The sequence below is a fragment of the Strix aluco genome, chromosome 10, assembly GCF_031877795.1.
Source record: "Strix aluco isolate bStrAlu1 chromosome 10, bStrAlu1.hap1, whole genome shotgun sequence".
NCBI classification, from domain to species: domain Eukaryota; kingdom Metazoa; phylum Chordata; class Aves; order Strigiformes; family Strigidae; genus Strix; species Strix aluco.
The window spans coordinates 26,506,904-26,534,216 of NC_133940.1; the positions used below are offsets into that span (position 1 = coordinate 26,506,904).

A 27,313-nucleotide genomic window follows, 5' to 3' on the forward strand; every position below is an offset into this window, starting at 1 on the left:
TCTTATTATAGTTGCAGTTTTGTCTCAGATTTATATTGGCGCCGAGTCTTGTTATTTCGTACCACTGGAGATCTGTGGAGGGAAAGAAAAATTTTCCCTTTTATTATTATGTGTTAATCCCTGACAGTTTTATAGTGGTTTATACCATATAGATTTTTACACTTAGTTACTTTGTGGTGGCTTGTACTCAGAATGAATTAATTTTTTTAATTAATTATAATTTCACATCCAAGACTAGTTTCTGTTACTACTTGAAATGAGAGGAGTATTGGTTTTATTTCCTGTTTTTCAAATCAATGTAGTTAGTGTCGTATTCTATAAGGATTTACCTTGTAAGTGAGTTTACTTGGTTCAGCAATCTTAATATTTAGAGACTTTTTGAGAGTAAGACTATAATGCTATACGCTGTAGGCACACTTTAGACCACAGAATTTTTTTTTTCCTTCTTATGCTGCTGCTTTTTTTTGCTTTTATTTTCCCTCCAGATCTTTCAAGTAGTCATTGCAGAACAGCTAAGTAACTCTTGAATTTTTTTCTTCTAACCAGGGGATCAGTAATACCCATTTTCTTATTGTTGTTCTTTCTTTTGTGGTACTCCCTGACACCAAGTTGTTTTCATTAGTGTCTAAAAATGCATCTGTGGGTTTCACCAGGTCTCCCTGGAGAGATTCTTAATTTTGGATGTTGAATAAGGTAACTAGAGTGGAAGGACTAGGCATTTCCAGCAAACCGTGTGGGATAATTGTTACATTAAGTACCTGTTTCAGGAAGCAAATGCACTACTGCTTCAGAAGCAAACTCGGCTTCAGTTTTTCTGTGTTGTCCTCTCTTCACTTGTGCTCGCTCTTGCCACAGAAGGCAAAGGAAGGTGGATATTGTGGAAAAAGTTGCTCAAGCAGCTAAAGAAGTCTAAAGAAGTTCAGCTGTAAGAATAACCTTAATCTCACCTGACAAGGAGCCAGCGTGACAGGTCACAGTATGTTAGTAGGATTGTCCTTCGGAAGGCTTGTACTCAGCATTCTCGGAGAAACTGAAGGGCGTGGAGTTCCCATCATCGTTCTCACTTACCAGCCTCGGATCTCTCGCATGTCCCCAGTGCCTGACTTAGCACTCGGACTGCATTTACAGTTCCCAAACCGTGGCATATAGCGAAGGGATTCTTTTGCTACTGTGATAAATTTTTTAAATTAGCATTCAGTTTAGAAAGGGAATGAAGAACGACATCTTTATATTGATGGGTTTACAGAAGCTTGAGGAGTGGTAGACCACCAAAGTGGAAAGTTGAATGGTTAGATGGCCTAGGACACGGCAGGGGTGAAGGAAGTACTTACAGGAAATCTGCTTTTTCATTTGTCATAGATTATTCTCTGCACTGTCACACAGACAGCACCATACTCGGCCAAGGCTATCTTGTTAGCAGAGCAGGCAGATGTTGAATCCTTACAAATAGTGCTTTGCCACCTCTGTCTTTTATTGAAGTGAAAAATATAACTTAGGTTCATGGAATTTCAGTTTGCATAATGCTTTGCCTGAGTTTTATTAAATTTCACAGAGTTTTTTTCTGTAACAAAAACTCTTTTCAGTGTCAATGTGTTGCCAACTAACTGGACACTGGGCTTCCCGAAAGCTCAAATGCTTGTTTTCTAAGCTTGGCAAGTCAAGATCAAAGCGAAATTGTGATAAAAATCCATGTGGATTTCTAACTTGAAGTCTGAGGTTTAAGACAGAGGTGATAAATCGTGAAGACACTGGAGTGCTCCGTAGGTATGCAAAGTGGGAAAAGGAGTTTATTTCCTTTGAAGTTGCTGAGATTTTTTTGAATATACTGAGTCCATTATGAAGGTGTATGACCTGCTGATTCCCTTGATGCTAATGTGGCTACCTTAATGTTTAGTAATGTCAGCACTTTGTAAGTTATTTCTCATATTAAAGAAAATGTAAGAATTAACGTCTTGTTCTGTATAACTATGAAAAGTGGTGCTGAACAGGTAATACTTCTACAAAAGAAAATCAGTGTAATCCTTTGATGAACATACCCTGTGTCAGAGACAGTAACTTTATATTCTTATAGATGTTTGACTGCTCAATGTACTCAATGTAGATAAATTGCTAGGTCTGACAGGTATGGAAAGTGAGCAAAACTTGTTGCCTGTGAAGATGGGATGTGCAGGGGCAGCACTTCATGGATTAACATGACAGCTTTGGACTTTGTGGCTTTCTAATGGAGCTTCCATTGTAACTGGTTTATTCAACACAGGGCACTGTTTTAGATACTCTAAATAAGCACTTAAGAACTGCTGATAGCAAACTGATTTCCACCTGGACTTTACAGATGACATACTATCCGTGAGCTTTTAACCTGCAAGAGAAGGAATATTGCCAAATGTGCTACACACTAGTGTGAAATCAGTATGCCAGATATTGTTGTGTCCTACAATATTGAGATTGAATGCTTGGAGATTATTACCGCTATTTCTACTACTAATAGTAATCTTGTTATCTTTTACACCTAGTTAGAAATTATTATGTAGGCAGTTTAAAAGCAAAGAAACGATGAGTCTTAATTTCCTTTCTCTTGTTCTGTGTAATCCAAGATCTTCATGCAAAGTTGTGTTTCCTGCCCAGCTCTGACCAGAGCAGGTTGTGCTTTGTCTGCAACCCAAACAGTGAAAACCATCCTGCAGCTTCCTGGGGGCGGGATGGGTTTATTGGGGCTTTATTTTGGGCATTAGTGCTCTGTGTTGAGGTTATCTATCGCTTCTGCACTGTCCGGAGCTTAATGTCTGCTTGCTAATATCTACGTTATACCAAGCACCTGTAGCTTGGTAGTTCAGAGTATTATGGGATGTAATAGAATGCCTTGTTGTAGTGGACCTGTGGTCCCAGTAGTTTGGTTAGTTTGCTTTGAGTTTAATATTTTGAGTAGAATTTGAACCAAGTTTTCTGTTGGGCAGATGTAGCTCACTACCTGTGTGTGCTCTGGATTATTCTGCAATTTACCCCTAAATTTCTGTTGTCTCTGGTAAAAGGCAGGGTTTTTAAAAAAAAAAAAAAAAAAAAAAAAAAAAATTGGCAGAGCAGAATGAATAAGATTGATTTACGTAGCAGGATAGCTAATGATATTTTAAGACTATTTTAATATCTCTTCTGTAGTTTTGGTAAATATGTGTGTGGATAGGCAGGGTAGTAGGAAATTGTACAGAACTGTCTATTGACTTAGGATTCAGTATATTTAAAACACAAAAAGCATGAATGAATTCTCACCTGCTTGTTTGAAAGTTTAGATGTTGGAATGTAAACTTAAGTTATGACTCAGCTTCCATAAACCTATGTTTGCAGGGTCCTGCAATCTATTTGTTTAAATCAGTTTCTGATGGCCCCTGCACAGATCCTTCTGAGCTGAACTTGACTGGATTTGAGGCAGACGTTACTAAGGAATCTTACCAGTATTTTGGTTGGCAGGTGTAGTTTACAGGTGGTTAAAATAACCTGCAAAAATGAGTGGTTTATTACACCACATCATGACCTCTCTTCAGCTTAGCTGAAGAATGCATATAGGTTTATCTGAAGATCAAGAGATTCGTCAAAGTGCTCCACCCTGTCCTTATCTAAACTACAGATGTCAGATACAACAATGGAAGTGTTTTAACACAGAAGTGACTTTGGATACAGGAATCTACATGATTAAAAAAATATGTCAAGGACTTGACACACGTCTTTGTCTGCAGGTCATCAGGTCTGATTCTAAAAATTTGTCTTGCAGTTGAAGGAGTCTTCATTGCAGTTGATGAACTATTTGGAGACCGTGCTTCTTTTTGGTGAGCCTCTGTATAGAAATGCTGGAGCTATTGGATGACAGCCTTCATCTGGATCTGGAAAGATAGAAAGTTCATAACTATTTCTGATGAGGTCATTTGTGGGAACTGATCTCAACTAAATAAAACAGGGACCACTGGTACTGAAAGAGTAGCAGACACAGAAGTGTAAGCTGGGTCCTGCCAATCGTGCTGGAGGAAGAAGAATCACAAAATTATCTCTTGCATATTCTTTAAAAGTAAGATAAATCCATTGGTGGCTGCATCATTGTGCATATGCACATGGGAGGTCTGAAGACAGTTCTTAACTTTATAAAGTAGATTTTTATGAACTTTATTGATTTGTTAATGGGCTAATAGTTGTCTCCTCTGTTGCTTGCTATAAATTTCTTTAACCAGCAGAGTATTCAGAGCAAGATTCTCCTTCGTCCAGCTCTGACTGTGACTGAATGCACGTTCTGAGGGAGGCTTAACTCAGGCAAAGCCTGACTTGTAATGCTGTATTTAATAATGCACTAGGTTGAGAACGTAAATAAGAATTGGGAACAGAGTTTAAAATGGGATTGAAAAATCATCTTCTATTTTAAGTATTATTGGAAAAAAATGAGTACTTTTTACAAACTGATAGTTAGTGATTTGTCTGTTGTTGACGTTTAGAGGAAGATAGACTCTGAAGTCAAAGCTCTGGTGTAACTAAAAACTTGGTAGCTACAAAGGATTCCCTCATCCTCTTTATTTTCCTGCAAGGTGGTGGTGTGGTTCTTATTCTTTAGTTTGTTCTGTGTTATTTTGATACATGTACCGAAAGTGTTAAAAATAACTTGTGGCTGGTGACTTTTTTGCCTTCCAAGACACGAAAAAGGGTGTGGTGTCTCAGCCGGCGGCCTCCTGTTTGGCACAAATAAAGGCCCATTCCGGAAATTCTGTGATGATGGGGCTCTTCTTTTCTGACATATAACCAGAGGATTATATTCTTTGCCTGTATTGACCATATAACAAGAGCATAAAACTTGAGTTTGCAGTTAGGGAGTCTGTTCTTTGCCTTTTCCAAGCCAGGGCATGAATCTTCATGCGTAACAAAGCTGTGTGGTTTAACGTGTTCATGCAGACGAGGCTGCCTTGTCCTTGGCCACTTCCCGCCTCATCCCTGGCTCGGAATAGCCCTGGGCTGAGTCTGGCCGGGGCATGGCCCTGGCGGGGACAGTGAGGGGTCTGTCTTATGGCCTGCCATGGGGCGATGCTGCTCGCCACGGAGACCACACTGTTGGGAGCATGTGGGCCTGAGGGCAGGCTCGCAGGGGTCCAGTGGCCTGGAGCGCAGTGGAGGGGCTACTCAGTCCCTGTCTGCCCTGTCCCCGCCCAGTGAAGCTCTCTCATGGGGGCACCCGGTGCTGAGCTGGCTCGGCAAGCTGGAAACATCACCTGAAGAGTTGCTGTTAGCCTGGGAGGAGCGTGGGTCTCTCCCTTCTGGTTGAGTGTGCTGAAGAACACAGCACTGCTTCGGACAAAACGAAGGGGCAGGAAGGCATCCCGAGGTCCTGCAGCCAGCATCGGCTTATACCCCTGTTAAAACAACCCTTAAGTGTTCTTAAAAAGCCTGATTTATAGCCTCAGGGTACAGTTTCACAGTCGCTTGAACCTTTCTAAATGCAGGCTGTGGTCTGGGTGGTCCCTCCTTTCTGTTAATATTAGAGCATTGGCATTCTGGTGGGCTGGACCACAACTGACTCAGGCCCTTCTCTTTGGTTTTTTTCTCCCCGAGTTGGTCTTCAGTTCTGGTCCTTGATCTTCGTGCCTTTGCAGCTGGGAAGTGCCGGTGCTGACACAGCAGGAGTAGCATGACCAGCCATAAAGGAGTGTAGGATTTTTGAAGCTTGAGACAGTGGAAACTTTACTTGTACCAAACAGCCACCTTTATTTTATCTCAGATTTTGTGTCTTTTTTTGTTGTTGTTTTTGGGGCGGGGGAGCAGGGGAGAGGAACAGACCTGCTGATACTGTTGGAGCTGCTGGTGTTACTCTGTTTTGCCTAATGCCTTTTTTGTTTGTTTGTTTGAAGACACTTTTTCTTTGAAACTAGAGGCTCTTGGTCTTAGCAACACAATGTAGTATTTATTTATTTATGAAAGGCTGTCAGTGTTGTTCCAAACATGTAGTTCACCTGTTCAACTTGAGTCTATCACAGAGGAATCACTAATGATGACTGTAACAGGTTTTTCCTGAAAGTAAGTAAAAGTGTTGGTAAAGTACTCTGTAAAGAAAACATGTCAACACTTAGCGTTATCACAAGCATTAATGAGAGCCTGTGCATTCTGCAAGTATTACAGTTTTTATTCCCAACTTTCAGAGTATCTTCTTTTATTTTTAGATGAATCTGCGTTCTGTATTTACTGTAGAACAACAAAGGATATTACAGCGTTATTATGAAAATGGAATGACAAATCAAAGTAAAAATTGCTTTCAGCTCATATTACAGTGTGCACAAGAAACTAAACTGGACTTCAGTGTAGTCAGGGTAAGTACTGAGGCCTTCCAAATTTGTATGTTAAAGTTATACACATTCATTTTTTACATAAAGTATCTGTAGAGGACTGGAGTCTCTAACTTCATACTTGTCTTAAATCGGATTTCAGTATGCGTGTGTGACATGTTCATTTTTATCCAGTGAGCCTGTTTATAGCTTGTTTTTGCTGAAATGTCTTCACATGATTGCTGTATTTAGCAGGGGCCTGGATTGCACAAGGAATGATTTTTTGTTTGTTTGTTTGGGGTTTTTTTTGGTTGTCGTTTGTCTTTTGTTGATGGTGTTTTGGTTTGGGTTTTGGTTTGGGGTTTTTTTTGTTTATTAAATTGCAAATTAGTTTGCCCTATAGAAACCTTGTGCAATACATCGTATCAAAGAAAGGTCACGTTATTAGGAAACTATTCTTAAGTTAAATTTCTATAACCTAATGTATTTGAGGGAATAATTGCGGAAGTATTTCTTTTGACACACTCTCACGCTTGTATGCCATGTCACAATCATAAATATTGTGATCCCTCATGGTTATTTACAGTGAGTACATTCTTTTCTTATAAAAGAAGAACGTCACTAGTGCTAACAGGAGCTCTTCCAAAGTCTGTGAATTCCATGGGAAGGGAAATAATAATCCCTTTGTGAAACACTAGACAACAAAATGGCTGTTGTCTCAGAGCAGAAATAGAAATCATGAAGCATTAGCTGAAAAAATAACAACTGTAGTGGAGATACCAGGAGTTGCTGCAACACTGGACACTGAAAAGGAAGAAGACCAGTCTAGTGTTTTTTTTAAGTGGTGTACCAGTGGTCTGTTGCCAAGGGCAACCCCTCCTGCTCCCTAATTGTTACCTGGATTCCCCTCCCTCAAAATACTGTGGAAATACTAAAACTTACTTTCTCAGCTCTAGGTGGTGGGAAGCTCTGATAGTCAGCCAGCAATTCAGACTCCCTGGAACAGACAAACAGTTGTAACAGGAATCTGGGTGCTGATGAGGCAGTCAGGGCCTGTTTTTCTATTTTTATTCTGATTGAAGGACCTAGAGGAGGCAGCCAGTCTCTCCCCTACTTGCAGTCCTCATTCACTCTCCATCTTCATATTTCCCTGTCCCTCTCAGTTTCCCTCACTGCAATAACGTATCATGGCATTTTTCCTTTAGTTTTCTTCCCTTGCTGAGCCCTTATTTGCAATGCTTAAACTTTCTTCTTACTTGTGAAGTGCAATGGAAACAGACCCAGCATTTGTCCTCCATTTGTCATATTTTTGCATGATCTTACCTTTCTTTTCTTTACACTCCTCCTTTCTGCCTCTTCTAATACTCCTATTTTTTTATTTTTTACTTTTTTTTCCCCTCTAAAACTCACGAACAGAGATTAGTACTTTGCACGATGTCTAGCAAAATGATACTTGGGTTGCAGCTGGCACTTGCAGATATGACTATAATAGGAACATGAATTCCCTAAATGTTATAATTCAAGTATCATAACTATGAATATATTCTTGACCTGAATCAGGATTTCTATAGCCTTGTCCCATAGAACTACACCCAGTCTTTCCACTCTTGAGCTAGATTGGAAAAAAAAAAAAGTCCTATTTATGATTTGATGTAAACCTCTACAGATTTTGTTACTGCAGTACATTAAAATATGTTCTCCCTTTCGAAATTAGGAAATGTGGTAGAGTTACTCCTGGGAAAAAAACCCTGGCCCTCTTCAAATTTAATAGAGATGTATTCTAGCTACATCAGGTTTGAATGGCCTGGTTTCGTTCGTTAATATTAGCATACTTCTGCTGGTTGCTTTTTCTCTTTGCATGAAATGTGAGCAATGTGACTCGGTAAAGTGCAAAAGTTCTCCAAGTCTGATTTTCACAGTATTGCTGAGTGCTGGGAGCAGTGATCAGGGAGGTTGTGCGGGGTTCTCCCCACAGTACAACAGCAGATATCAGAAGATTTACAACTTCATTATTTTTTTATACCTCTTGAAAAATTTCCTCAGGACACTATTTTCAGATTTAGGATGGACCTTCTGGTTAAGGCTAATAGCCAGGCACCACTGACAGTCCCTCTGTGGCATGTATCTGGATTGTGGGACAGTCTGAAGTTCCAGCTCTGCCTGAGTCAAACTGGGTCTCTTAAATTCCAGGTAATTTTCTTAACAGCTGGACTTTTGATATATCATCTCTTCTTGGAGCTTCTCCTGCTCCTAAATCATAGTTAAGAATTTCAGTAATGCTTCCAGTGTTAGTGAAAGTGCTCCTGAAACCTGCTAGTTGGGGAACTTGATTGTAACAAAGATTCATGTCCCTTTTCCTAGGATATTTTGTACTTAATAACTCCTTTGTCACATCCCAAATCAATACCGTGACCATCAAGCTAGTAAGAACGTGGAGCTTCTCTTTCAGTCTAAGTTTTAGATAATTCTTGTCAGTGCTGATGTCTCACAGTGCTAAATATGGGAGGTTTTTGTCCTTTCCCTTCTCCCAGCTATGCAATTCCTTCATTCCTTCTCTCCTGTCTTTCTTCTTATGGTGATCATCTCTCGCATTTTTTCAATTTCAGAGTTAAATTTGCTAACCTTACCAAAACTTTTGTTCTTTTTTTTTTTTTTTTTTTCCCCCAATTCAGTTTTATGCCTTTTGGGGGAGTTGCACTCACTGATCCTTCAGCTGGGTGCTATTGGATAAACAGTGGGAGTAAGAATCTGGGGACACGGTCAGGAGAATGGGACTCAGCAGTGGCAAATCTGACTTGTGCTGTGTCATGAAACTGTACTTTAATCCCAAGTGAATAGTAGTGCTAGGAAATAATTTGCATTTCTCTGAATGCATTTCTTTTCAGGAAAGCTTTACATGAAATGTTAGCAATGTGACTTGATAAAGTGCAAAAGCTCTCCAAGTCTGATTTTCACTGAGGAAAAACTTCAGATTTTAGTTCTATACAGTTGGAAAAATTGGGGATGAAATCCCTTTTCCTGGTCCAAAATTTGCAGTGTCTCAATTATAATTTCTATCTTCAAAGTTTACTGCCTGAGCAGAAATACAAAAAAATAACTTTGATTTTCTAAACTTGTTTTATGCGATAGAGTGACTTGAGATCTGTGGCTATAATTTCTGTATTTAAACTTGCTTTTGAGAAGAAAAAAATTATCACTAGTAACTGAAATTTTACTGCATGCAACAAATCAAGCCTCAAATTAGGCATTTTGTAAAATCTGACAGCAAAAATGAGTAGAATGGAATGGAGACATCAACATACTTCTGTATGGCAGCGATGCGTATTTTCCTATAGAACAATCTGTTTACTTCCTTAGCAGGTATCGGTATGTGAAGAAAGCTTTCCTCCTTTCATGTGATGAGATGGAAACCCAAGATAGGTACTCGGTGCAGTTTGCTTGTTATGGGGTGAGGGAGTTTATTGATTAAGCATCTGGTTTGGGTTGCTGAATGTTGAGTTCTTGCTTGTTTTAGGTGTGCAGCAGATGATATCCAGAGTGGTGCAGAAAACTGTTTCACTGTATGTCTGTATGCGTATCGGATCCTTTTCATAACCAGCATAAGCGGATGCAAAAAGCTTATTTTTTGTTCTTTGGCACTTGCATCTTGCTCGCTCGTGCCCTCACATTCAGTGCAGACGTACTGTGGTGAAAGAATTGTGCAAGTCTTGTCTTTCTGATCATGACAATTGCCAGGAATAGTTAGGTGGTACTTACACTTCCAGTGTTAGAGCTGATGCTTCCACCAGCTGATGCTCTCTTTTTCTTGAAATACTGAAGTTAATGTTTCCCCTTCAGTTCTTTTAGCTCTATCTTAATGTGTTACTCGCAGGACTGTGTGTTTAAAACAGCAGTACATTTTAACCTGTGCACAACTGCCATAGTATCTGCATTTTTAAAATATTTTTTCCTCTACTATCTTTTACACAAAATGATATATACTGTCATTGACACTTTCAGAAATGTCCGTAATAGCAAACTTCTGTTGGAATCTAATCCCAGTAGTCCTAATCTTGTCTATCAGTGTCTTTCAAAAGCAGGTTTTGACATCAGATCTTGATTTGTGCATCTGGCAGAGAAGGGATTAGTCCATAGGTCTAAATACTTCACAAAATCACTTTGTAGTTGTCTAACAGAGAGAGTTCTTTCTTTTCTACCTCTCATCTAAATTCAAGAGTTGGCAGGTTCTGTTCAAGGCAGTTTTGAAGGTCGTATCTCTCAGTTACTTGGTTATAAAAATTTAGCTACATACCTCAGTGATGGTTCTGCATCCCAAGATGCTAAATATCAAAAACTTAAATTTAGGGGAATTAGTCACTGCGGTGGCAATGAAATAAATTGTAAGGGTAACTTCAGAACAGGAGGCACGATCCAGTCTCAGGATTTTTGAGAAACTGGCGCTTTGGAATTGAGACTGGGGTTCTCGTGTGTTAGTGTATGAATCCCAGGCACGCGGGGCATGCATTTCCATCCTGTGTTGTTCAGATGCTGCATAATCAGTAAATGATTTACATATTATTAAACTTAGGTCTCAACTTGAACACTTAACATTTCATCAGATCTGCTTAAAAATGGAATTGCCTGTTTTTTCTGCTTATTTAATGCTTTGTTTTGTGTTTGTTGTCATTGTTGTTTGTTGTTTGCAGACGTGGGTTGGCAATAAACGAAGGAAGATGAGCAGCAAGAGTGCTGTAGAATCTGGAGGCACTCCCCCAGGGACTGTCCCTACTACTCCCTCAGTACCTCCAGAAGCAGCAGTTAGAAATGTGGTAAATATTGCTCGATCCCAAAGTCAGCAGTCTTCTTGGACCTCTTCTAATAACGATGTAATAGTTACTGGTATATACAGTCCTGCTAGTTCATCCGGTAGGCAAGGATCCACCAAACAGACAAATGCTTCAGTGGCAGAAATACATAAAACCTCTATTCCACGACTGCCAGGAAAAAGTGATACAGAGTTTCAGCAGCAGCACATCCCTATAGGACGACAAGTACCACATTGTAAAAATGCTTCCCTATTAGTAGGGGAAAAGACTATTATTTTATCTAGGCAAACAAGCGTACTGAATTCTGCGAACTCCATATATAGTCACACTAAAAAAAGCTATGGTGGGTCATCAGTCCAGACCGCAGAGTTGGTGTTACCTCAGAAACCGATGATATGCCACAGACCCTGTAAAGCTGAACCCGTGGGATGTCAGAGGTTACAAAAACCAGAACATGCAGCTCTCGCATCACATGTGCCCCCTGGACAAAGGGCTAATACCAGGGACCCTTCTTGTAGCACGCAAAACCTGGAAATCCGCGAAGTGTTTTCGCTGGCGGTTACAGATCAACCTCAAAGAATTGTGGGAGGAAGTGCCACGCAGAAGCACTGCTCGGTGGAAGGCAGCTGTCTGTCCATCGCGATGGAAACTGGGGACGTGGATGACGAATATGCTAGAGAAGAAGAACTGGCGTCCATGGGAGCACAAATACAAAGCTATTCAAGATACTGTGAAAGCAGCAGTTCTGTTCGAGTAGAGAACCAAAGCGCAGCCTTGTCTGGGCCAGGAAGAAATGTGAGCTGTAGTTCACAGATGGTGAATGCCAGGGATGTGCCTGACAATATTCTGTATCATAACAGAGACTACCACTTGCCAGCACGGACCTCATTGCATACAACATCCAGTACATTATATAACAGTGCTAATCCATCAAGAAGTACCTTTTCTCCTCATTTTACATCTTCAAGTCAACTGAGGCTGTCACAAAACCAAAATAATTACCAGGTAATCTGTCAATTTATGTCTGTCTTCAAACCTTGAAGACAAGGTTGTAGATAAGTACTGTTTTCTTTGAAAGTTGGTAGCTAGTAAGCGACAGGTTCACCTTTCTGCAGGCTGGGCAATGTTTACATCTTTCAGTAGAGCTAATTCCTTCGTAAACAAAAGGGCAGGTAGGGCTATGGCAGCGCTGTAGCTGTATATACAGCGGGTAGCTGTGTATTAAAGATGAGTGTGGGCTTTATAGACTCACTAGATAAACTTTGGTTACAAGAGGATCGTGCTCAAGTCTGCGCTGTCCTGCCGTGGCTCGCCAGCGCGTGTCACAGCGATACCCTTGGTTGTTCCTCTGGGCATACGTGGCACGGGGCAGAACCTGGGATCCTGCCGTCAGTTGTGTGCTGTACAGTTGCTTGCCCTTATTACTGTCAGCTTGGATTAGCTCTTCCATCAGCACTGCCTGCACCCCCCGTGCAGTTGCCAATCTCTTGGACCTGTTTTCTGTAAGGGATTAGGATCTCCTGTGAGGTAGTTAAGATGATGGGAGACATTAAGTGACCAAATATTCTTCCTCTCCCACAGCATCTAATTCAAATATCGGTTTTACATTCAATCCCATTATTTCCTCATCCTGTAATAGAGTCCCTTCAGTGATACTGAGAGGGGAAAATTAAATGCAGGTAATTGAAGAACTAAAAGGTGTTCAGAAGAAGCTACAGCACTGACACACTTACATTTTCTATTTTTTGTTTTAACTAGAGGAGAGATAATGGTGCAGGAAACATCCAAATTGATTTTTTTCATGGATTTTTATACTATCTGGCACAACATAGTCTAGAGACACTGAGATAAAAGTCTTAAGACTGACAGAATGTGATACTGTGTGTGTTACCTTTGTGCATTTGCCTGTTATTACCTTTTTAATTTATCCTGACAGTGAACCATGTAAACAACATACCATCTTTTCTTGTGCATTACTTACTAGTATAGGGAGCAATACTTTGTGAAGTGGTTGTGGGTTTTTTCTTTTTTCTGACTTGTTCCTATCTCATGTGAGGATTTGAAAGAAAGCTCTTGAGTCCAAGTAAGTGTCGCTTTTCACCAGAATTATTGCTTTTCTTGGTAAACCTGAGGTTTGAGGAGCATATAGACTCTGGAGTAGATTCTATGTAGTGGGTGGGACATCTGCAGTTCTTATTTATGGTCTTTTCTAAGCTGAGCACTTTAGATGAGCTGTTCTTTCTCCCTTCTCTCAGATCGTCTGTCAGTGTTTGCTATTACTGTTCTTAATGGAGTTACAAAATTCATTAAATCCTGTTTGCTTTTGACATCCCAGTTTCTTAGGAGAAGCAAAGCTGTAAATATGCACAGCTCTTCAGTAAAGGGCTGGCAAAGCTGCTGAAGTGCATACGATAGAGTTAAGGAAATTTTTCTTAAATTTCAAGTGAAATATATTATTGATACTTCCAGCTCTGTGCTCTTGGTACGTTATTTCACTCTTGAAAAAGCATCAGTGAGATTTACTCTGTACTACTTTTTTGAATTTTTTAATGAAATTTGAAATAACTGATTTGGGATTTTTGGGGGTAGGGGCAGAGTCTTTTTAAACAGCTAGAACAGGAGGTGACATTTTATCTGTCTCTGGTGTGATATGGATCATAACAAGGAGATCTCTGTAACTTTGTGTTGTTTGTTTTTTTTCTTTTCCCCTCCTGTTATAATAATGTACCTATTTTTTTGGTAAGTGAGGAATTCATCTGTACCTTGTTTGACTTCCATCAAGTCTGTCTGTCAAAGACCCTGTTTTATGGATTTGGGAATGCACCTTGGCTTGAGGGAGCTCCTGTTTCCCGTGGTATCCCTTGCCCTTCCACAGTTTTCAACCTTGGAAAAACTGGGCAGGTTGCTCTTAATTCACTTACTGCTGTAAGCATGCATGCTGTGAACCTCTGAGATGACACTCTTTAGTATTAGAGAATTTCTAAGGGAGGGCAAAAGCTGTAGGGTCAGGGCATGTAGCAGCACGGCTCTGTGGAAGCTGCAGAGGAATAGTGTCCTACAGCCTGGCCAGGTGCCGTGGTACCTTGAAAGGACGATGCTGATTTCTCCAGATCACTTCGTTCCTTGCTGAGAGTTTTTAGCACGTTCCAGAACAATGCAAAACTAATTTCTGTGTCTTAAGAGGTGTTAGTGTATGGCAGTGACACTGCCAACACTCCTTTATCATGTTGACAAGAAAATGTCACCTACTGCCTTCAAAGTCATGTGTAACAAAGAGCGTACCCTGCTGTCGAAATCATCAGTTCTGCACTAGTTTAACCCCCTCCTCCAAATCCTCCCTTAAATTAAGTCCAGTATAACTGGTATTTCATATTTCCCCTTATAGCTTAATAACACTTACATATTAAGCTTCCAGAGGCATAGATTTTGTAACAGGTGCTGTTTGAATTCTTTTAGAATTATGCAGGATGACACATCTCTTGCATGTCATCAGTTTCTGTTAATTTTATTGCCTGTGTTTAGCTAATTTATCCATCAGCATAGGAATGAAAATCCTTAAACTTAGGGAAATCTTCCTAAATTTAAAAATAGATTAAACCTAAGCTACATGATTATTGCAGTAGTTAAACATCCAAGCAGATGCTTCTTCAAAGTCAGAACTGCGTGATTTGTGTTTTGATGAAGTAATTACTGTCGTACATTGGTGGGGTATCTAATTAGCAATTAGTTATAGCTTCCTTACTGATTCAATTAATCAAATTCGTGTTAGTGTAACTTAAGAGTAAATCTAATAAAGTGATCAATTTTAATGCCTGAGCAGTTTCAGTAAACAAATTGTTCAACCTACTTACTTTTCTTAGTGTGGCTTTAATTGTATTGAACTAGAGAGGCTATTCTTGCTGGTCCTCAAGGCTGAATCATGATTTAGTCTTGGTTTCTTCCCCCCAACCCTAAAGGACAAAAATACTGTTGAAAGTATGTGTATTTTTAATTACTTTGTTATACACACTGAAGCACAGTTATCTAATTTATCCCTGTTTTCTTCAAGGGAAAATCCTGAGCCTTGCAGTCAGTATGTCAGAATAGGATATAGAGATAATATTTATTTATTTATTTTTATGATTCACTTTAAGGATGCTGCTTCATATGAATAAGCTGCAAGTTTGCTTTATTTAAGGAAACGGGACTATTTTATTTTTTTTAATGTGTCAAAGTGATTTGTTTACTTCCTTAGAGACTTTTGAAGACAAGAGAAGGACTTTCTCGCTAACTTCGGGTAGCACAGCTTTTTGCTAGGGCAGGCAACATGGTCTTCTCTGAAGAGACTTGAAAAAATGTTTCCTAACACTCATTCTTGTAACAGAAGCAGCGTTACCTTTGTCACAGGAGTTCCTCCACTTTATTTCTGGCATTAAATACTTCCAGCTGCATGAGTGGGGAGAACCTGTGGGGCTCTGGGGAGGACAGCAGCTGTGAGCAAGCTGCAAAAACACTATGTATGGCCTCAATTCTGAGACACACAGCAACCAGGACTGGGTTGGGGCTCATGGTTTGTTCCAGTCCACTGAATTTGGGACAGTAAATCTACAGGTGAATCGGGAAAAGATTATGTAGGGACCTCATATAGTGTAACCGTTTTAATTAAGGTGCAGCATTGGCAATACACAAATGTTGCAGTGCCTTTGAACTTTCTCTAGCATCTGCCAGAGTTGCTGTTTCTGAGACAAGCATTGCATGTTGTCATTTTTGCAACTCACAGTAGCTGTCCCAGTTGGATTAGGACGGGAGTCACCGCTGTGCATGCAGGATAACTATCCATCTCACTCAAAAAATAAAGCCCCCCCCAAAAAGCCCCAACCCTTGTGCCTTTTTCATAGAGCCAGTTTAGAGTACTCCCGTGCATACTCTTTCGAGTAGTTATATTGAGATAAACTTGATTGTATTTGACATCATACCTGTCAGAACTTGTGTACATTTTTCTTCCAAGTAACTGTTAATGCTCTGCCAGACTGATTGCTCTATTCACATCAAAAAGCACTTTTTTCAGTAGCCCCGCTTTAGAGAAGCCATCTGGGTGGATACTGAGGACACATTTACAGTGGATTCAGTGGTGTGAAGCTGTTGTATTGGATATAGAATTGTAATAGACATAACTTGCTTATACAGAACTTTTAAAATGTGTGTGTGCAACTAAGAAATTAATATTTTAGACACAAAAGCTGATGCAGACTTGCCCTTAGGAGGAGAGGGTGTTCATTTCTAGCCCCCCTCAACTCGCTTTGTGCTGTAATGAGAAAGTGTCTGACCTTAGGTAACCTCCAAGCGCTTCCAGCTAAAAGCTTGAAGAATAAAAGTATCTTATGTACTTGTACACTAGACAAACCGTACCAAGCATTCTATATTTGGTTATGCTCATGCTGCAAGATTCATTAGTAGAGCAATTCGCAAATACAAAAACTATTAGCGTAGTTTGATACAGTCAGCAGAAGTGTGTAGATACTTCTTCCTCTCATATATAGTGTGTGTAATGACTTGAGATTGATTAATCTCTCAAGAGCTATGTTTAGTCTCTCAAGCATTGCTTGTCTGCAGCAGAAGATGAACATGGAATCCTAAATAAGACTAAAATATTCCAGGCTATGACACATTTCAGATGGCCAGGGAAAACAGTCCAAGATTATTACTTAATAAAGTTTGACCTCTGGGAGTGATGGAGAAGTAACAGGAATCAAGGCAGCTAACTTTTGCCTTCATAACCCTTCCCCTTCCTTCTCCAACCTGATGTCCCTGTTTTTTCTGGTAGTATGCAAGTCCTTAACATCTGACACTGAATAGCTCAGTCACTAACGTGACAGTATTTTTTCTGAAAGTTTAACCAACGTAATTGAAAAATATGTGATGGCAGTTCTGTCAGACATTGGCCCTTATCTAACTCCAGTCTGCTTAATCTTACCAGTTTTGTGACAGACTGAAAGTGAAAACTTGTGTTCTGAAATACAAGTTTTGAGATAGCAAAAATATAGAAACACCCAAGTTGCCATCGTGTTATCTTACCCTCACCCAAAGAAACAGTGTTTTGGTTTTAGCTTTACAGCAGTAAGTCAAAGTGTGACTTTGTTTTGCTTTTAAATCTTAACCTGTTTTAAAGACATTCTTATCAGAATTGAATGCACAATATTGAAGTCTTGTGAAAGCTGTTCAGTATTAGCTATCATAGCAACCTAAGCTGCTGTTGTTTTCTGTTCTGTTTCCTCCTTCCCCTCTACAGATTTCAGGAAACCTTACTGTGCCTTGGATTACAGGTTGTTCCAGAAAAAGAGCAGTAAGTATATTTCCATTTAAGTATCTAATGCATCAAGGAATGAAAAGTTTATAAAAATGCATTTTTAAATGTCAGTTCTATTTACCTTGTGTGAGGTTTGTTTCCCTTTACTCTGTGACTAATACAAACATTGTGTGCAGATACAATGTTTCAGTTAACATAAAGTTGATGTATATCTTCAAAAGCAGGTCAAGGTCATAATCCTGTGTCAAGTAATGTGATGCCCAGATATATGAATGGTGCTATTAGCTGAAATATATAAAATCTGAATTGATAAGGACTGAGAGTTTAGAGCTCAGAGTACATTTTTTATATTGAAAGTGAAATGGTTGTTAATTGAGGCAACTGGATGCTTAAGAGCGTAATTCCCTCTTCAGCTACTCTGCACATGCACAGAATTAGTCCATGCTATCTGTAGTAACTTTATCAAGTCTAATTTTATCCACATATAATGTCATTTCACATTAGGCAGAGTCAGCCAGGTTGGTGTCCTCAATTCACAAATGACTCCAAACCGTAACACAAGGTATGAAACAGCTTTTGTCAGGAAGATACCTCTGTCCAACTCCTGTGTTTGATTACCGTTCAGCATTTCCATTCAAGAGTAGTCTGCTAGCTTCTCTTTGAAGAACATGTCAATTCTGCTTGTTTACCATGAAAATACACCCTAAACCTGCAGGTTGGATGGTACAACCAAGCTCTCAAGAGGCTGTTGCGTCCAGCTATATCAGAAGCAATAACTAGGGATATGGCTATCACGATAACCAAACTTATCCCGCCAAACCCCCCAAACCATTGAGCTCTCAGTGTTGTGTGTGCTGCTTTGGCAATCATGTCTAGGTAATGGAAGAACCTTTCCTTGCCTTCTCCTCCCTGCTGCACTCAGTACTTTTTTATTACTTGTTTTTGGTTCGGTTTAATCTTCAAAAGGTGTGACTTTGGTAGTGCTTCCTGTATAAGTATGAACCTAAGGACCATCACATTAACTGTGTTTTCTCTCAGACTTTTGCTAAGTCTCAACTGTAGCACACTTCTAGTTTCTGCAGACTTTGATAGTATCACTTATTTCTCTTTATATAGAGAGTACTTTATAAGAGCATCTCCTAGAGGAACCAGTACTTTTATACAAATCCTGTTGCTCATTCCATCATTTCATTTTTTTTCCCCTAAGTCCTAGTTCTCTTGAGTAGCCTTTTTTAACTGCAGCTCTTTTCTGGAAGGGCACCTTCCCTCTATCACTTAATGACCTTTTAAAACGCCGAGCAGCTGGTGAGCATCCTAGAGTACAGTTTCAGTGTTTGGCTGAGCTGATTTCACAGCACATCACTGTTGAAAGGGGGAGGCTTTTGCCCCCCCCCCCCTCCCTCCTGGTGCACTGCCAATCCATGCGGAGCACTGGTGCTAGTATCTAATTGCAAGGTAATCCAGGTCAAGCATCTGACCTGTCGGATACCTATTCTTCTGCTGAGTTTGTCTTTAGTGAGTTGAATGCACTTGCTGGGGATCAGCTGAGGGCTGGAGCCAGCTCGCAGGAGGCACAGGAGCACCTGAAGGAAGTGGGGCACAATGCTGGCCCCTGCTTTCCAGCGCTGGGGAGGTTGTTGAGGCGTGGTGGTAATGCCAGATATCTGACACAAGCTGCAGGAGAAATTTCTGCAATAAGTTTAAAACCTTCAAGGATGTGGAAGTGCCTGTTTAATAAAGATGGTTATTAGGGAATTTTTTCCTTAGACCTTTACTCCTGTGTCTGTCTTAATCAATAAAATGCATAAAACCCATTGGTTAATACAGTCTGGTTGTCAGACACCTGTTTTCAGATCTGTGGAGGCACTTTCTCCAATTTGAATGCATAATTAGCCTTCGTAAGGAGACAAGTTTAGGAGTTGGCACTCTAAAACTGCTGTATACACACAGGTGTAAGACAACAAAAACAGAGAAAAAGCTCCTACTTCCTAAGAAACTTCAGTTTCAAATGTGAAATTCTTTTGAAGAAAAAGCGTGAGGGAACAGAAATAGAATGGATAGAGTTGTAGAACTGCGATTATGGCAATTACTGCCATTCAAACAGTAAAAAGGCTAATCTGTATTTTGTTTAAATTGGAGAAGATTGTCTTTTAGATGCTCTGAATTTTTAATCTTTTGCCTTGATGTTTTGTTTTCCTTGCCCTGTCCTTCAACTGTATCAAAAGAAATAAAAACTGTGCAGTTCTGCAGAAACTCTTTCTAGTCTGCTCAGCTATGCTGTAAGATGACGTAATCTTGACTGTTAATGAATATTAGTCTAGAAATATCACCCTCTCAGTTATTCATGAGAATGTCTTTGGAAATTAGAGTTCTGTATTCTGTCATGGTGCATGTGCAATTGGCCTTTACGAATGCATTGATTTTTGGTTTTTCACAGGGTGGTGGAAGGATAAAGATTCAAAAATAGCAGTGAAGATACTGGTTGAAGAGGGGTGGGGGAAATATCTCCACTTTTGTCCTTGCATTTAAATCTTGAGTGTACTAACGGCGCTTCAGTTATGTGTCATCTGATGTCTTGGCATAATGGTTAGCATTTATGGTAGATATAACTTGGTATGCTAACTATGAAAAATGTTTGTCACGTAGATGTTGACTCTAGGTAAGCTGTTCCTGGCTTAGTTATGAAGTTTTCTTTTTGGGGGAGAGCGTCGGTTTGGTTTTGCTGCTTTTTTTTTTTTTTTTAAATTTCTAATTAGAAACAGTTCTTAATATCAAGTCTGAAACACAGAGTCATTAAGATAGCAGGTTAAGATCATAGAATTATTTCTGCCCATCACCCTTCAGAAGCAGTATAGTAAATCACATGGTATGGAGCGCGTGTAGTTTGGATGGGATTTTAAATGAAACTTTTGTGTTAACGTCTGGGCTAGTTCATGCGAGTTTTCAGTGGAACACTGTCCTCAGTGGAGAAACTCATAGAGGAAGTGGTCTTGTATTTTCCCCCTGCCTGGAGCAACACTGCACTGTAGTGATGGCTTTGATGCCTTCTTGAATAGTATACTTCTGCACTTTGGTGGAACCTCTACGTAGGTAGGTTAGCTGTAGATCTTCAGCTTGGGGTCTCTGGCCTCTCAGCTGGGCCTGTGTTCTGGGGGGGGAAATACCTGAAATGAGCGGAGAGTTCCTGTACTAAATTTTGATTTTTAGATTGCTGTTTCAACATTGCCTATTTGAATAAAATTCTGGAGATAGTGGCATTAAAGTGTTCCCCTCAGAGCCCTGCCTGTCACAGAAGACTACAGTGTGTAGTCTTGTAGTCTCCAAATGCACTTTGAATCAGGTAAAAGGAACTGATCTAACCCCAGGTCAGTGTGAGACCTGCCACCAGTTGTACTGGACATGCGTGGGTGTGGGGAAGCCAGCTGGATTGCGTGGAGGAGACTAGGTAGGGGAGATGAATCAATATAACTACTAAAGAAAATACCACATTAGACTGTGGTCTCAAAGTCTCATGAAAACTGTTGGCTGCCACAGTAAGCCTACGTGTGCTGGAGAGAAAATATCTTCAAGTGGCTGTTAAATAAAAGGAGTACCCAGAGGGATTAAAGCTACCTGAAGTCAAAGTGTACCTCAGTTGTACCTTTTGTTTTAAAACTATACCAGTATTAACTTGTGACCTTCTCTTCACCTGTTCACATTCCTCTCTTCTCCTAGAAGGGCAGAGGGAAGAAAACTATTTTAGTCCAGTTGGTTAGAGCATGTCTGAGTGAGATAGTCAGAGTCCTCAGCAAGAGAGACAGACAAGGCAACCTGAAGATTTCCACAGCACTGAATTGTGAACTCTGTCCTTGTTCATGCTTTCTATGTCATTTGGATAACTGGTTAATGTTTTTCCTCCTTCTGTGAAATATTTCACCACGTATCTCAAGGTATTTCACTTTGTTAATATTTAGATGATAATAACATGCATAGCATGTCATGACCTTCTTGCTGTGAACAGCACCTCTTCACTACTCCCAACAGTGATCCTTCAGTTAATGCAGAGGGAAGGCAAGTCTTATCATCGTTTCAGACAAAATACATCTTTTCATTATATGGCGTGCTGCACCCAAGTTCCACAGATCACCTAGGCTTCTTGTATGCTGTGATCCTGCAGCCTGGCAATATGTCGTATCTGGCCAGGAATTGGAAAAACAGATTTTCTAGTCAAATATGAGGAAGACATTAATAGATTAAGTAAGAATCATGATAATTACTGTTTAAAAATCAGTTGACTTTGAGGCTGAACATTCACTATTTAACAAGCTAGTTCAAAATCTCAAGAAGGGAGAGTTGTCAGTTTGTGTGGATTGAAGGTTGGTTCTGAAAATTATGGAGTGAGATGACTGGAGTTTAGAGTGTGATTTTTTTTTTTTTTTTTTTTTTTTTTGGCTAGACTATTCTAATTGCACTGATATGTCTTTTTTCTTTTTTCCCTTTTTTCATTGTCTTTGCTGTGTTTGGTTTAGAAACACATATTAACAGAATATATGTAATTTTGGCAGAGTGTTGAAGCAGCTACAGCTCTTTTCAAGCTGTGGTACTATGAAATATTTATCAGTTCTGCTTCCATTGGAGCAAACTTCAAGCTTACCCAACCAGTGGGAAAAGATGCAAAAAATTTCTCTTCCAGAAATCAAACAGTTTGTTCTCTAACAGTATGTTAGCAGTAGTAGTTTAAAGGTACCTTCAGATACTGTTTGGCTTGCAGCCGATTTCCAAACACCTTTTTGCCTGAAGGCTCAGCAGCTTGCTGCTCTATCTTCTGCTCCGAATGAAGCTGGTAGTAGCAACTCTCTCCTAGCTGTTTCCTTTGCCAGGGGCCTTCAGGTACATTTCTTTGCCCTAAGAAGATTGAAGGTGTCTTCTGATGGGTACTTATCTGCTCACATGATGTCAATACTCTGGGAAAGGTAGTGTCTAGATGGCAGCTCTCTGAATCGCTCTGGTAGCTATGGCCACCAGCTGCCTTTCGTTTTTTTCCCCGGGGAGAATCATGCATGGCCAGGAATCTTCAGGGCTTTACTGTGTGGAAATGCAGGCAGAGTGCCTGTCTGCAGAAAGTACGGTTCTTTCAAAGGTGCTTCCCATTGCACTGTTGCTGCATGGGCAACATGCACTGTGTATGAGCATCAGGGTCTAGCCAAAGCAGCAGGATTGGTTCTGTAGCAGGAGACTGGGTATTGCTGACAGGGGAAACAGCTTGGTGGCAGTTGTGAGACCTGAGGTGAAAACCTCAGACTGAAGGAACCTTTAATGAGGTTAAATATGCTGTTAATGTTAAGGGAAAATACAGACCTTCAGAATTTATGTATGGGAAATCAAATCAAGAAATAATAAACTGAAGAGTAAGTGTAATATTAAATGGTGCAGATGGGAAAGGGGGAACAGATATATCATGATTGATTCAGAAAAAACTATTATTACATACAAATAAGATCTTGAGATATGAATTGATAATCCTCTGAAAAAATCAGGTAGATGTTAAGTAGTGTCAGAGTTCCAAGAGCTGCAGGCTGGCATCATTAGGAATGGCGAACAAAGCAAAATAACACTCTGCTTGCATAGAAGAATCTAGGATCTGCTCCTACCTTGAATGCTGTGTGCACGTCTGATCTTCCCGTTCCTCCCAAAATACAACAGAGAAACCATGACAGCGATCAAAGGTGCAGAACAGCCATATAGTGAACTACCAAATGGGCTGTAGCTCTTCAGACTTGAAAAGAGGTGACTGGGAGGGAGTGGAGGAGTGTGATGGAGAGCTTTCAGGGTATGAGGAGTGTGGAGAAGCAGCTATGGTCTCATTTGTTCCAGTAGAAAAGTAGGTACCAAACCAAGCTAGCCTTAGACTGGGTTGAAAGGAGATTGGACGTGTCTGTTTAGAGTAACTTAAAGTAAGAAGTGCCTCCAATTTATAAGATACTCTCTAGCAAGAGAGTATTGGAGGTCAGTGTCACGGTTTGTCCTATTTTACTTTTTACTAAACTGTAAAGAACCTTTAAAATGTACCAAAAAAGAAGTATTACTCTGAGATTTCTTGCTGTTTCTCCATGATAAGAGTTTCTGAGTGGTAGTGACTAAAATTTGTTGTGAGGTTTGTTTGCTCGAAATAATCATTACCTTAGAACATTCCATCACAGAGCATCAGAACTGAACTGTTGATTTAATATGATTTCACTGCAATTTAAATGAACTTAACTTCTGTTAACAGCGTACAGTGCTCAGCTGCAGCATAAATGCAGTAGTTATTACATTTATATTAAAGCTCTAGTTCTTTCCTTTTTTAACATCTTTTATTAATAATCTGAAGATTGTGTATAGCTTTTGTGCATGTGGCCTGAAACATTTTCAACTCATGCATAAAAACTGATCTAAAAAAGCAGGCTCTAATAAAAGGCAGGATAAGGACACTCCACTGCAATGCAATTATTCATACCAATTATAGACACCAGATTTGCACCACAAATATTGCATGCACAGTGGGTATTATGAGGGGCTCGGCAATGTGCCAGGAATGTCTATAATAAACTGGGTCATCTCTTATAAGAATGTTGTTATTACACTTGAGAGGTCAGGGGATAAGCAGGGTTTAACCCTGTGCTCAGCAGAACTGCTGATTCAATTTGCTCGCAAGGATTGCTTTTCATTGTGAGTTGATAGTCTATTTTCTGCTGGAAGAAGCTTCTCTCTGCTTTTCAAACTATGGACAACAGAACTGGGAAATGTGAAGAATTCAGCAAACGGTTAACACTGCTGAGGATAAAGCTGAGCCTCGAATCAGCAGGCAGGGGATCTGAAGAGAGGAAATGAGAATTGTATTCATAATAGTTGTTATAATGAAGTAAAAATAAGAACTGAACTACTGGCTTGTGTTCAGCAATGGAAAGTATTGTCCTAAATACGAAGCTTCTCAGTATTATCTTTTGATATTTTCTCCCTATGCCAACTGATGCATAACCATGAATCTTATGATATTTATGGGACTGTGGGTTTTTCCTCTTCTTTCCTCAGTTCCTCTGATGATACTGAGCAATAAAAGGTTGCTAACTAAATTGATGGTAGTGTAGTTATATGGTCAATGTAGAAATTCTACCCTTTATTTTCTCACAAAAGTCACTGACTTTTGTAAACGCATTATGTAATTTTTGAGCAGCTTATAATACAGGAGTCAAACTTAGGTATAATCTTTGTCAAGAGGATGATCCTGTAATTGAACGCAGTTTGTGATTTCCCTAAGAAATTCACGAAAAGGCACGTGGCACAGTCAGTTATACAAAGGTAGTTAGTCTGGATCTAAATTTTGGGCAAGCTGGAAGTGTTATTTATTTACATTTAGTGAGCATAAGGGTTGAGACTGATCCCGTTACGATGGTGCAGCAAGTAAGTAAACGATCTTCCTTTGCACTCGCTGAGAGACCATGAAGCAGCTCCCACTGACTGTGCGTGAGCATGCAGGCAGACAGCTCCTGCGGTTCACTCCACAGGCGGTAGGTAACCTGCTACCCTTTTGGCAACTGCTTTGTGAATCAGAGCCCTTAAATATCGAGAATCGTTCTTTCGGGGCACTGGTAAAATTTCAAGCCCAGAAACCTGATAGATTCTGTCTTTCATTGCTGCAAAGACCGACCAGCTGGATTACAGTCACGCTGCCAAAATGCACCTTTCTGAAGGCAGCGCTTTCAGCTTCTCAGAGGCTCAGTTCCTACCTGCTTGGCTGTGTTCAATAGGTTACTCAGTGCTGATCTGGGTGGAAAAAACTGACAGAAATGAGATACAGACTCCAAAGTAGAAAAGTTCAAGTGGGATGAGAAGTACTAACTGGAGAATACGCTGAGTTTGCAAGGGTGATTGAGTCAGGCGTCTCAGTAGGGCTGTTCTCCTCAAGCCTGAGGGGGACCTGACTTTTCATACCATATTCCATTTACATGCACTTATTTTTCCCCTCAGTTCCGTTCCTGCTTTCTGGACTCTTTCATGTGGTGTGTGCTGTGGGTTTTTTGTTTTTTCTTTCATATCAGTTGACTGAAAAAACTTGTTCTCCATTTCCTGCTCTGGCCTGCGATTGGTACCAGTGTGATTCATGTGCTGCTGCACGAGCTCTTCGGGAAGGAGTGAAAGGATAAAGTACCTGGTGTGGCAGTACTGCAACAGCAACAAAAAGCAAAAATACATATTGTCATCTGAAACACTAGGGGTTATTTCTGACAAGGAGGTAAAACAACAACTCTAAGTTCTTTTTTTTTTTTTCCTCTTTCCATTTTCACAGTAAGTGGCTGCAAAAGACTTCTTTGAGAAGGTAGCTACAGGAGAGGTCCCATGACTTTAAAACATCTACTTTGATCTAAACTGTTGACACTGACTCTACAACCCTGGTCTTGTAGAAAAATTATATAGCAGTTGTGAGGTGAAAACCACTGAATACTGATTTATCCAATAAGATTTTTATTAAAACATTTGTAGTAGTTCATCAGAATTAATATACATCCACCTAAAATGGCCAGGTGGTTTTGCTAAACACTGCTTTCTCCATTTAAAATCTTTGTATTTAGTAAGTAAAAGCTGAGCAGCCTCTGCACCTTTCCCACAGTACCATCCCTTCGGTAACTCTGTCTATAGTCAGTTATTGTGTCTTTTGTCTAATGTGGGATCCTTCTGCCTATCGCAAATATAAAGCTTTTCCATAACGAGTATTCTTGCCCTGTATTCTTTCAGTACAAGAAACATTTTCTTAGATACTGGAAAATCATTTGGCAAGCAGAAATCTGAACTTACTCCAGCATCAGCTGTACGTTCTTTAGTTTTTGTTCTAATTTGGCTGTTGCGATAAACTAGGTGAGAGGAGACAACACTAACCAGTGTTGCTCCCTTACATCTGCAGCAATATTAGGCAGATTTCCTTTTGCTTCTCTCATTTCACCCCTCTGCTGGGGAGGGAGAATTCCAGGGGAGCGTGTTCCAGGGGGTTTCTTTAAGCATATTAAATATGAAGAAATTATCTATTTTCTTTTCCTGATAAGTACAGATCGCAATAAGCTGTGTGAGTGGTGGATTTTTGCAGCAGTGTTGTCAGTGTGAACTCTCCAGAACCAACAGCGAATGTTGCTTATTTATTAATGTTTAAAAAACACTCAGTATACTTTAGAAGGTGAAGTTGCCCTGAGCGTTCAGGAAAGCGGGATAGGCCAGAGTGACTTGTTTCTTTGTGTAGTTTGAGTGTTGCTATCACACTTCTTTCTGCCTTCCCTTTCCTCAGCGCTTGGCTGCTGCTCCCCGACTGCAGAACAAGAGCTCTTCCCATCACTTTCAGAAGTTACAATCTATTTTGCCAACAGCTGTAAAAGGAGATACTGCTGCAGCGATTCAGGAGATAACTATACTTTTGTTCTTTAAAAATGGCTTGTAGGTAGGAGGAGCTCAGGTCAGGCCACAGAGAAAACCTGCATCTGCCCAAGGGTGAACGGGCATCAGGGATTGAGCTTTGCTCAGCTGGGTGCTCTTGAGGTGAAGTCCACTTTCTGCACATCGCTGCTCATCCTAGAGCAGCCTTGAAATGTGCCAACTGGATTCATTTTAGATTAAAATAGACTGCGGCGTGCCATCTGGGAGCGCATCTCGTGTGCCGTGGCTGCTCATAGGTGCTCGGTGTGTGGCACAGGAGGTGAGCGTGGCGAGCCCGTGGGCTCCCGCACCCCCTGCCTTGCTCTGCAGGGATGCTCCTGGCGTCCTGCACACCCTGCATAAGGCGTCAGCTAACGGATGGGCAGGGGGGAAGCAGCTTCTCTAATTCTGTACTTGAATGTATGGAGGGATAGCCAGGAAAAAAAATCTGAGTGCCTGGTAGCAGTTGATAATGGATTGTATTTGAATATAACTGGCACTTTTTGTTTTTACTGGAGCAC

At 40.3% G+C, this 27,313-nt stretch overlaps 1 protein-coding gene across 3 annotated transcripts in view; it reads left to right on the forward strand.

The window, feature by feature from the left end:
- Positions 1-27,313, forward strand: part of HDX (highly divergent homeobox) — a 54,251-nt gene that overhangs the window by 2,568 nt on the left and 24,370 nt on the right. The window contains exons 2-4 of one of the 3 annotated variants that reach the window (XM_074834807.1): positions 6,183-6,329; positions 10,970-12,094; positions 17,358-17,411. In XM_074834807.1, coding sequence (XP_074690908.1) covers positions 6,183-6,329; positions 10,970-12,094; positions 17,358-17,411 — 1,326 coding nt within the window. The remainder of the gene's footprint in view (positions 1-6,182; positions 6,330-10,969; positions 12,095-17,357; positions 17,412-27,313) is intronic. The other 2 variants (XM_074834809.1, XM_074834810.1) reach the window with 2 other exon arrangements.